Source organism: Lissotriton vulgaris, unplaced genomic scaffold, assembly GCF_964263255.1.
Source record: "Lissotriton vulgaris unplaced genomic scaffold, aLisVul1.2 SCAFFOLD_1876, whole genome shotgun sequence".
NCBI classification, from domain to species: domain Eukaryota; kingdom Metazoa; phylum Chordata; class Amphibia; order Caudata; family Salamandridae; genus Lissotriton; species Lissotriton vulgaris.
This window is the reverse complement of record NW_028245941.1, coordinates 235,227-247,357: the sequence shown is the minus strand read 5'-3', so window position 1 is coordinate 247,357 and position 12,131 is coordinate 235,227. Positions and strand designations below refer to the sequence as shown.

The 12,131-nt window shown below is 54.2% G+C and overlaps 1 protein-coding gene across 2 annotated transcripts in view; it reads left to right on the top strand.

The window, feature by feature from the left end:
* Positions 1-12,131, top strand: part of LOC147666222 (cullin-9-like) — a 326,973-nt gene that overhangs the window by 210,874 nt on the left and 103,968 nt on the right. For both annotated transcript variants that reach the window (XM_086949198.1, XM_086949199.1), the window contains exon 19: positions 871-1,046. In XM_086949198.1, coding sequence (XP_086805324.1) covers positions 871-1,046 — 176 coding nt within the window. The remainder of the gene's footprint in view (positions 1-870; positions 1,047-12,131) is intronic.

Here is a 12,131-nt window from a genome sequence, read left to right as displayed (position 1 = left end):
GCAACCCATCTGAGGAGAACCAAAAGATACAACAAGCTCTTCAGATTTTTTCCAAAGAGGAACTTGAACATACGTGTATGTCAAGCAAAAGAAAAGCTCTCTCTGTGGCATTAGTTGGATTCTGAAAGATTGACCTCAACACCACCAGTTCGCCGAGATAAACGCCTGCTGGCACTTATGGCGTAAATCTCTCAATTGGGCAGAGAATCCCTTTGCTGTTATGAAATGTATAAGTGGGTGCTAATAGTAAAGGCCTGTATTTCGCCTTCTCTCAGGGCAGATAGTAGATTAGTGACTTTCCATGACATGTAATGTCTGCTTAGGGGATAGGCTGAAACAGATGTGCAACAGTTGGCTTAGAAAGGTAACAATTCATTTTTTTCATTAATTATGTGTTTTCTGCTACGAACTCTAGCCAAGTGCAGATAACTTACTTTCTGAATTCGCCCAGACTAAATTCAAAACTCTTCAAGCAACTGAACCATAAAATTGACTCTACAGAACAGGGAGGAGGGTCCAACAAACAACTGGTGATCCACCTGGTACTCCTTAGCACAATATTGGTAAAAACTAAGGCCCCATTTCAAATGCTATGATGAAACCTCTCCTCCTCCTTAGAGGGAAGTGGCGGAGAGAAAAAAGTGGAGATTGTCATGAATTGCCCCACATGGAAGGGCAATACTACTTTCAGTAGAGTGGTAAAGTGTTCTGATGACCTGCACCTAGGTGGAGATATTCAGTGCTAATGAATAGAAATAAAGATTTCAAGATGGCGATCACATCTTGCCTATTTTCTCTGAAGTATTGCTAAATTTTTGGCTACAATTGTATTAATGGAAACACATATTGTGCTTCTAATTTTCACTATAGGGCGGCATAGACACTCGTGTACATGGATTTGAGATCTTGGGACCGAAGCCAACCTTCTGGCCCGTGTTCAAGGAGCAGCTCTGCAGGCGTACTTACCTGTTCTACACCACAAAAGCTCACACCTGGTGTCAGGAGATTTCTGAGGACAGAATGCAGCTGCTGCGACTCTTCAGCAAGTAAGGGGTTAATTACATTGCCCCTGTCTGAGATGGAAAAAATGCTTTTTGTTCCAGTTATACAGGGATAGGAAAAAGAAAGTACACTGCTTAAGATGCTATATTTTATGTATTTACAAAGTCATAATGTGGTCTGTGGCAAGTTGAAGGAGGCGCACTCAATCAGCTGGTGTAGGTGAGTAAGGATGACCGATCCTTCCAGGTTAATCCAGCACAAAGACTGCCCGGTCAAAACACAGTGGTGAAGCTGTATTAAGTCAATACACTAAATGTATCTTGACTTCCTGGAGTGCGGTGAATTTCTTTTTGAGTTGTATGTATTTATATATGTCACATATCTCCACGAGCCCACTAATCGGTTTTCAAAGTATTTAATCTTAAGGCAGAGAAAGACATGTTTCGACCGCATCCGTGGTCTGGGTCATGTGTGTGTGTGTGTGTGTTTGTGTGTGTCCGCCCGTCCCCCCCCACATTTTCAATAATACCCAAGAGTAAATTGATATAACGTCCTGACTAACAGCATACACAAATATCAAATTGTCATAATTTATTAAATAGGGAAACCACCCTTATTCTCTGCTTTGATTTTTAGGTCTCTGCCTGCGTAGGCTGCGCATGCGCAGTCTCGCCGGCGAGATCTTATGTTTCTTAGTGTGGGGCTTGAACCCGACCCTCTTCTCCATTGGCTGGCTTCCTAAACGGAGGCCAGCGATTGGAGGAGAGGGGGGTCTGTCCATTTAAGCCCCGTCTTTTTGGGATTCGCGGGTGTGTTATTTAGTTTCTTTCTCTTCTCTTCCCATTGATGGAATTTTACATTCCAGCCAATGGGAAGAGGAGAGAAAGAAAAACACGCCCCCCGAATCCGAAAATGACCGGGCATTTCTCCGAGGCATTTCTACTTGACCTTGGAGAAACATGGTGGTGTGTATGACGTGGTCCGCTTTGCTGCCATCTAACGAGGGTAAGTATCTGCCCTCTAGGGATGCTTGTGTTATTTCTCCATACCCGTGTGCTTCGAGGCGGCGCTCGTGGCTTCAGTGGGTCTGCGCTCCAGAGGCTCCTACCTACAGCTCCGCCGGAGGGTCCGCTCCCTGCAGAGCATCCCCCCCGCCCACACATCTGCCCGCAGGAGGGTGCACCTCTCCCCCCAGCAGATCTGCCCGCCGGAGGGTCACCGGCATCGCTGTGTCTCCTGCCTGCCGGAGGACTTGTTTTATTTTTTTACATCTAACGCGGTCGCGTTGACCCGAGATGAGTGGTCCACGGCCTCCGAAAAGGCAGGCACTATTTGAACAGGCCGCAGAGTGATTTTGTTTTAACATTAGGTTGGGGGTGGGCCTCCGGTCCGGTCCGATTCGATCAGGCCCGCTACTTTAGGATTTGATTGAGGTGGGTGTGGGCCTCCGGCGCGGTGAGGCCTCAGCAGCGCTACACCCCGCCCCCTCCCCCCTCCGGACTCTGCCTGCCATTTCCTTATCGCAGTATAGCGCTTGCGGTGTACCCCCAGCGAGTGTCCAGTGGATGTTGCGGCCTTCCGACTGGTGCAGGCCTGTTTTCTATAGGCCCTCTGGTTTGAAAAGATTGGGGTGGGGGTGGACTTCGGCAAGCGCGGGAGGCGCACGCATCTTCTCCCCCACCCCCTGCTTGTGGTTGTACCAGTATTGGATTGTTAGTACGTAGTTAACCAGCAGGGATGCCCTGTTCCGAGTGAGGCCCCCGAATGTGGATTAGTTAATTTGGTATGGGGTTCCGATCGAGTGAGAGGTCTATGTGCAATTGTTTTGAAGGGGTGAAACGGCCTCCTGGGAAGGTCCGATTCAATCAGGCCCGACAATTTTGTATCTGTATTCAGGTGGGAATGGCCCTCCGGCGCGGTGAGGCCTCAGCAGCGCTGCACTCCGCCCCTTCCCCCGGACTTTGCCTGCCATTTCCTTATCGCGGTGTAGCGCTTGCGGTGTACTCCCCCCCCGCCCCCCTCAGCGAGTGTCCAGTTGGTGTTGCGGCCTTCCGACTGGTGCAGGCCTGTTTTCTATAGGCCCTCTGTTCCCTGCTCGTGCTCGATTTTCTTGCCTCTGTTCCCTGCTTGTGCGCGATTTTCTTGCCTCTGTTCCCTGCTTGTGCGCGATTTTCTTGCCTCTGTTCCCTGCTTGTGCTCGATTTTCTTGCCTCTGTTCCCTGCTTGTGCTCAAGTTTCTTGCCTCTGTTCCCTGCTTGTGCTAAAGTTTCTTTTTTTTCAGAACAAAATTTATTATGTTGCTGACATACATATGGGACACTGTCCCTCAACACATCGAAGGACCAGTGAGCAAATAATGAATCATCACATATAGTCAGTTCAATCAACATTTGGTATTGAAATGGCCCTCCCAACTCCCTACCCGGGTCCCACCCTTACCCCCACACAGTGTCTACATAGTCCCAAGGCACAGGTTAACGAATCACGAACAGTGCGTGCTCCTTTTCACCCATGGTCTACCAGTAAATGTTCTGCTCCAACGTCTTGTGACGCAGTTGGCTCCAGCCACAGCCCTCTATAGTCCGCCCATCGCTTCCATATCTTAAAATGCTTCCGGGGGCAACCCCTGGCCTCAAACACTGGACGCTCCAGCCCCATACAAAAGTCCAATCCCCTCCTCCACACTTCCAGCAAGGGGGCCCTGGGATCTTTCCAGGCCCAAGCTATATCACGTTTGGCCACTGTAAGGCCCAAGACTAATAGATGGCGTTTATATATGTTGCCTCCAACCTGTTCCATGATATGCAAAAGGCCTAGCTGCGGCGATAAGGGGAGGTCCCAGCCCAACACCTCAGACAAGCAATCCCAGACACCCATCCAAAACCTCGACAAATTCTCGCACGACCATACTGTGTGAAGGTGCTCGAGTTTCTTGCCTCTGTTCCCTGCTTGTGCTCGATTTTTCTTGCCTCTGTTACCTACTTGTGAGCATTTTTTCTTGCCTCTGTTCCCTGCTTGTGATTGTTTTTTCTTGCCTCTGTTCCCTTCTTGTGATCGTTTTTTCTTGCCTCTGTTCCCTGCTTGTGATCGTTTTTTCTTGCCTCTGTTCCCTGGGGCATTACTGGGCAGAGATGGGTGTGTGGCTGACCTAGACTGAGGGATGTCTGTGTGTGTGTGTGGCTCTGTGTGTGTGTGTGTGTGTGGCTCTGTGTGTGTGTGTGTGTGGCTCTGTGTGTGTGTGGCTCTGTGTGTGTGTGTGTGGCTCTGTGTGTGTGTGTGTTGGGCGCTGTGTGTGTGTGTGTGTGTGTAGCGCTGCGTGTGTGTGTTGGGCTCTGTGTGTGTGGCTCTGTGTGTGTGGCTCTGTGTGTGTGTGTGTGTGTAGTGACCACTGTGCCCTCGGCCTGGTCGCCCCCGCACCTCCCGCCTGCTCCTCCTTACCTGCCTGAGCCTCTCACCCAGCGACGCCCCAGCCGCCACAGGGCCGCCCAGCGACGCCCCAGCCGCCACAGGACCACCCAGCGACGCCCCAGCCGCCACAGGGCCGCCCAGCGACGCCCCAGCCGCCACAGGGCCGCCCAGCGACGCCCCAGCCGCCACAGGGCCGCCCAGCGACGCCCCAGCCACCACAGGGCCGCCCAGCGACGCCCCAGCCGCCACAGGGCCGCCGCCGAGCCCCCAGGCTTTCCCGCCGGTTCCCACGAGACCCCGCCCCCCGGCCGCCGATTGGTTCCCGCCTCCCCGCAGACCCTCCCTCCCGGCTCCCCTCTTTTGACGCCCCCAGAGCGACCGCGCAGCGGACGCGCACAGCGGGAGCACCGATTGAGCGCCAAAGGTAAGCCCGTCTGCACCTGGACCGCGCCCAGCGCCAGGACCCCTGGCTCTCGCAGACCCCTGCCCACCCGCCGGACGTACGACGCCGCCACCCTCAACGCACTCAACACCGGCCGAACCCCTGGATGCTACCGAGCCACCCCGAGACGCACCCACGGACCCTTCACCTGCCAGTCCTGCAAGTTCTCCTGCATCCGGACCTGCACTGCACCAGCGCCCACCAAGCCGAACACCAGTAGCAACCACCTGAAGTGCATCCTGCTCAACACCCGCTCCGTCCACAGACACGCCGTCCAGCTCTGGAACCTCCTCAACACCACAGCTCCTGACGTTGTCTTCCTCACGGAAACCTGGATGAACGCCTCCTCAGCGCCAGACATCGCCATCGCCATCCCAGAGGGCTACAAGATCATCCGGAGAGACCGCGACAAGCAGTCCGGAGGAGGCATCGCCATCATCCACAGGAACAGCATCCGCATCTCGACCAACACCGACGACACCCTGACAACCGCCGAACACCTGCACTTCCAGATCCACACCGACCCCAAGACCACCCTCAAGGGCACCCTGATCTACCGACCCCCGGGACCACGCACTCAATTCAGCGAAGACATCGCTGACTTCATCAGCCCGCACGCCTTCCCCTCCGCTGACTACATCCTCCTCGGGAACATCAACTTCCACCTGGAGAACAACAACAACCGCAACACCACCACCCTGCTTGACAACCTCGCCACCCTCGGACTCAAGCAGCTGGTGACCACCCCCACCCACCTCGCCGGACACACACTCGACGCCGTCTTCTCGTCCAGCAAAGACATCGCCTTCAGCCATGCCACTGGACTCCACTGGACGGACCACAGCTGCATCCACTTCACCTTCAGAAGGACCACGGTCCACCACCACCAGCAACAGGCTGCACGAAGAAGCTGGAACAAGATCACAGCCGACCAACTCGCCGCATCCCTAAGCCAGCACCCTCCCGCCAGCTCAGCGAACCCCAGCCAAGCCGCCGACAACCTCACGAAATGGATCTGCACCTGCGCGGACGAACTCGCCCCTCTGAGGACCCCGCCCAGCAGACCCGGAAGCAAGAAGGCCCCGTGGTTCACCGACTAACTCAAGAGCTCCAAGAAGAACTGCAGTGCCCTCGAGAAAGCCTGGAGAAAAGACCCTACACCGGACAACATGACTACCCTCAAGCTCGCCACCCGAAAGCACCACCAACTGATCCACGCCACCAAGAAAACAGCATTCAAGGACCGGCTGGACAACAGCGCACACAACAGCAAGGAACTCTTCAACATCGTGAGAGAGCTCTCCAACCCCAACGCCGGAACCAACGACATCACCCCATCGCAAGACCTCTGCAACTCCCTCACCTCCTACTTCCACAACAAGATCGCTGACATACACAACAGCTTCAGCACACAAACAACGCTCCCCACGACCACACCAACGCTCCCCACGACCACACCAACGCCCCCCACCACCACCCTCAACGCCTGGACACCGATCAACCTCGAAGACACCATCAGCACGATGAACTCCATCCACTCCGGATCTCCAACCGACCCCTGCCCTCACCACGTCTTCAACAAGGCCGACGCTGTCATCGCACCCCACCTGCGGGACATCATCAACACCTCCTTCGACACCGCCACCTTCCCTGAGAGCTGGAAGCACGCCGAACTCAGCGCTCTACTAAAGAAACCAACGGCGGACCCCACCGAACTCAAGAACTACCGCCCCATCTCGCTCCTCCCGTTTCCAGCCAAAGTCATCGAGAAGACCGTCAACCAGCAACTGGCAGCCTTCCTCGAGACGACTGGATCCCTCGACCCATCTCAGTCAGGCTTCCGGGCCAACCACAGCACCGAGACCGCCCTCATCGCTGCCACTGACGACATCCGAACCCTGCTGGACAACGGAGAAACAGCGGCCCTCATCCTCCTGGACCTCTCCGCGGCATTCGACACTGTCTGCCACCGCACCCTAGTGCAGCGCCTCAGCAACGTCTGAATCAAGGAGAAGGCACTGGAATGGATCATCTCCTTCCTCGCCGGAAGGACACAGAGAGTCCGCCTCCCTCCGTTCAGATCAGAAGCCACGGAAGTCATCTGCGGCGTCCCTCAGGGCTCCTCGCTCAGCCCCACCCTCTTCAATGTCTACATGAGCCCCCTTGCGGCCATCGCACGCCAACACAACCTGAACATCATCTCCTACGCCGATGACACCCAGCTGATCCTCTCCCTGACCAACGACCCCGCCACCGCCAGAGCCAACCTACACGAAGGGATGAAAGACGTGGCCGAGTGGATGACGACCAGCCGCCTGAAACTGAACTCGGACAAGACGGAAGTCCTCATCCTGGGCTCCTCACCCTCCGCCTGGGACGACTCCTGGTGGCCCCCCGCCCTGGGCAACGCACCCAAACCGACAGACCACGCACGCAACCTGGGCTTCATCCTGGACTTCTCCCTCTCCATGACCAGACAAGTCAACGCCGTCTCCTCGTCCTGTTTCAACATCCTGCGCATGCTACGTAAGATCTTCTGGTGGATCCCCACCGAGACCAGGAAGACGGTCACCCAGGCCCTCGTCACCAGCCGTCTGGACTACGGCAACGCCCTCTACGCCGGAACCACCGCCAAGCTCCAGAAGAGACTCCAGCGTATCCAGAACGCCTCGGCGAGACTCATCCTCGACGTCCCCAGACGAAACCACATCTCCAGACACCTGAGAGACCTGCACTGGCTCCCGATCAACAAAAGAATCACCTTCCGGCTCCTCACCCACGCACACAAAGCCCTACACAACCAAGGCCCGACTTACCTCAACAGCCGCCTCAACTTCTACGCTCCCAAACGCCATCTCCGCTCGACCAGTCACGCCCTCGCCGCCGTCCCCCGCATCCGCAGAGCGACAACACCTGGCCGCCAAGACTTGGAACTCCCTCCCGACCGACCTACGCCTGACCCAAGACCACCTCTCCTTCAGGAAGAAGCTCAAGACCTGGCTGTTCGAGCAGTGCGGACCCCCCCCCCCCCCCCAAGCGCCTTGAGACCCTCCGGGTGAGTAGTGCGCGGTATAAATGCCTATGATTGATTGATTGATTGATTGTGTGTGGCTCTGTCTGTGGCTCTGTGTATGTATGTGTGTGGCTCTGTGTGTGGCTCTGTGTATGTGTGTGTGTGGCTCTGTGTGCGTGGTTCTGTCTGTGTGTGTGTGTGTGTGTGTGTGTGGCTCTGTCTGTCTGTGGCTCTCTGTCTGTGTGTGTGTGGCTCTGTCTGTGTGGCTCTGTGTGTGTGTGTGTGTGTGTGTGTGTGTGTGGCTGTCTGTGTGTGTGGCTCTGTTTGTGTGTGTGTGGCTGTGTGTGTGTGGCTCTGTCTGTGTGTGTGAGTGGCTCTGTCTGTGTGTGTGTGTGGCTCTGTTTGTGTGTGGCTCTGTCTGTGTGTGTGGGTTCTGTCTGTGTGTGTGTTGGTTCTGTCTGTGTGGGTGTGTGTGTGGCTGTGTGTGTGTGGCTGTGTGTGTGTGGCTCTGTCTGTGTGTGGCTCTGTCTGTGTGTGTGTGTGGCTCTGTCGGTGTGTGTGTGTGTGTGTGTGGCTCTGTGTGTGTGTGGCTCTGTCTGTGTGTGTGTTTGGCTCTGTCTGTGTGTGTGTGTGGCTCTGTGTGTGCCTCTGTGTGTGTGGTTCTGTGTGGGTAGCTTTTTTTGTAGGTGGCTCTGTCTGTGTGTGGGTAGTTTTTATTGTAGGTGGCTCTGTGTGTGTGGGTGGCTCTGTGTGTGTGGGTGGCTCTGTGTGTGTGTGTGGGTGGCTCTGTGTGTGTGTGTGGCTCTGTGTGTGTGTGTGTGGCTCTGTGTGTGTGTGTGTGTGTGGCTCTGTGTGTGTGTGTGTGGGTGGCTCTGTGTGTGTGTAGGTGGCTCTGTGTGTGTGTGTGTGTGTGTGTGTAGGTGGGTCTGTGTGAGGGTGGCTCTGTGTGTGTGTAGATGGCTCTGTGTGTGTGTAGATGGCTCTGTGTGGGTGGCTCTGTATGTGTGGGTGGCTCTGTATGTGTGGGTGGCTCTGTATGTGTGGGTGGCTCTGTATGTGTGTGTTGCTCTGTATGTGTGGGTGCTCTGTATGTGTGGGTGGCTCTGTGTGTGTGTGGGTGGCTCTGTGTGTGTATGGGTGGCTCTGTGTGTGTGTGGGTGGCTCAGTGTGTGTGTGGGTGGCTCTGTGTATGTGTGGGTGGCTCTGTGTGGGTGGCTCTGTGTGTGTGTGGGTGGCTCTGTGTGTGTGTGGGTGGCTCTGTGTGTGTGTGGGTGGCTCTGTGTGTGTATGGGTGGCTCTGTGTGTGTGGGTGGCTCTGTGTGTGTATGGGTGGCTCTGTGTGTGTGTGGGTGGCTCTGTGTATGTGTGGGTGGCTCTGTGTATGTGTGGGTGGCTCTGTGTGTGTGTGTGTGGGTGGCTCTGTGTGTGTGTGTGTGGCTCTGTGTGTGTGGCTCTGTGTGGGTAGCTCTGTGTGTGTGTGGGGCTCTGTGTGTGTGGCTCTGTATGTGTGTGTGTGGGTGGCTCTGTGTGGGTGGCTCTGTGTGTGTGGGTGGCTCTGTATGTGTGGGTGTGTTTGGCTCTGTATGTGTGTGTGTGGGTGGCTCTGTATGTGTGGGTGGCTCTGTATGTGTGTGTGGGTGCAACTGCAATAGGTCTCGCATTTGCGAGAGATTAAGCTATTGGCATTGTCATTGACAATGCCATTTATTTATGTTTTAAAAACAAAAACATAAATAACAAGCATTTACAATGCAATGGTCTCTGCATTGTTAAAGTTAGAGCTATTGGCATTGCTCATGACATTATTTTTTATTTATGTTTTTGTCTTTAAAACATATGAATAAATGGCATTGTCATTTACAATGCCAATAGCTTAATCTCTGGCAAATGCGAGACCTATTGCATTTGCACCCACACAAATTAACAGCTTCAAAACGAATCACAGAGAAAACACATCACACACACCCATATCACACACACACACGCATCACACACACATCACACACACACACCCATATCACACACACACACACACCCATATCACACACACACACACACACACACATATCACACACACACATACACATATCACACACACACACACACACACACACACACACACTCTCTCTTTCCTAAAGTTTTTTAAACACAAAGCTTTGGTCATGATAGATTGTCCTCTCCAGAGACGAATAAAGGAAACAGAAAGAAAACAAACGTGGAGATGGTGGAAGATAAGGCAGAGGACGCAGCCAGTGAGAAGATGCAAGCCATGGAAAGCATGCATTAAGCTGCCAGACTGGGGTGGATAATAGAGACCGAGGCGAGAACAGAGCTGTGACATTTGCTCGCCCGCCCTGTAAACAAGCCGCCTTCACACTGCCAGATATTTCCATCTCCATTGATTGCAATGACATGACCCCCCATTTAGGCAAAATTATCCAAAAGTGGCATGTGCAAATCGATTGCACTTAAAAAAAAGCGACGATAACGAGACACGCTCTGTGGTGGTGGGGGGGGGAGGAGCGTTGAAGCGCCGCGATCGAAGCACAGCATCACGGAAGTCAGGCAAAGTCGCCTGTGACGGGGGCGGGGCCGCGTCCGGACCGGAAGAGGAGGCAGGCGGAGTGAAAGCGTCTCGCGGCCCGGGGCTCCTGTGAGTGGTGGAGAGCCCCGGGGCCGCCAGAAGGAGGTTGCGCAAGTGTTGCCTGCCGCGTGCGGAGAGCGGAGTCCCCCAAAATTGGCCCGGTAAGTTGAAAAGGGCTGGGGGGGGTGTTGGTGCACTTGTGTGTGTCTGCTTGTGTGTGTATGCATGTGTGCGACGGCGGGGGGAGTCGGTGCACTCGTGTGTGTGCGCGCGTGTGTGTATGTGTGCGGGTGGGGGGGTGTGTCTCTGTATGTCTGTGCGTGCGTGCATGGGCGCTCGTGTGTGTGTCTGTGTGTATGCGCATGCGTGTGTGGTGTTTCGAGCTTCCCAGGAGACAGCGGCTGGCCACAGCGTGCGTGCGCGTGGCCTGCTCAGATCGCCTCCTTGAAGAGGAAATGCGCGCGGCCAGGATTGTCTCCTGGAAAGCAGACACGCGACAAAAGGTCTCTGGCGAGAACGCGCTTCCGCGCGCTTAGCCGAGATTTAAAAATGTCATGAGCAATGCCATTAGCTCTAACTTTAACAATGCCGAGACCATTGCATTGTAAATGCTGGTTACATCTTTCCTTGGGGCCTTTTTTCCAGTGTTTTTCTCCTGGGGTTGGGAGGCAGGCACAGTGTGGAAGTTAATACACTTTTAAATTTCAGTATAATGATTATGCTCGCTTGCTTTGTTTGGTGCTGCGTTGGCAATTAATCATCAAAGATGTTGTGACACATCTTATTTCTATGTTTTATTTTTACCCTTGTGCTTGTTTATTCACTTTCTCTCTTTAAACAGCCCCGAATCTAAGCAACGATCCTTTGCAAAAAAACGTTGCCCCCTCAGTCGGTATTAGCCACACAGCTTCCTTCTTGCCTCTTCCCCATGGCTCTCACTATTCAGAATATCTTCATTCGGATCATTGAATCTTCTCACAACTGGTCTGATTCTGTTTGCATTTTAGAGGTTTGTCAGGCTCCTTTTCGTGGTACTTTGGTCCCTGTACCAACTGAGCTTTCCCCTACCTAGCCCACCCACTCCATACTGCTCTACTAGAGGGCAGATCAGAGGCCCAGTTCTCAGCCTCCCTTAAGGGTTCCTGTGTGGCCTCTCTCACCGGATCCAAATTCCTGGTCTCATCTGCTGCAGCAGTTCCTGCCGCCACTGCGGTGCCCTAGGTTTCCCCTTCTGCCACTTTCTGGGGCAGCTTTCAGGACCTGGCATTCAGCCTGCTAGGAAGGAACATATCATGTGTAAATGATCCATCTGGCAAGGCCATCCATTTACTACTGTGTCTCCTCCTCTTCTGCGGGGAGCGCCTTTTCTTTCTTGTTTACACTCAGTCCCAGACCCCAGGTGCCCGCAGTCATTCCTCTTCAGCGCCTTTGTTTCATCCTGTAGGGAGATGTAGGGGTGAGTGGTGTTGCTTGTGCCTGGCCTCCTATAACTGCTAGTCTTGCACATGCCTCCCTCCCCTGCTGCTCGACGGGCCATCCCTGGAGAGGTCTGGTTGTCGCAACCTTTGGTGGGTCTTTAGGGTTTGAACCAGCACCTTTGCGTCGTATTCTTAGTAGGGGTCTTCATGGAGAAGTGTGGCTCACTGGTTAGAGCGGCAGACCCTGAAGCAGAGGTCAGACCC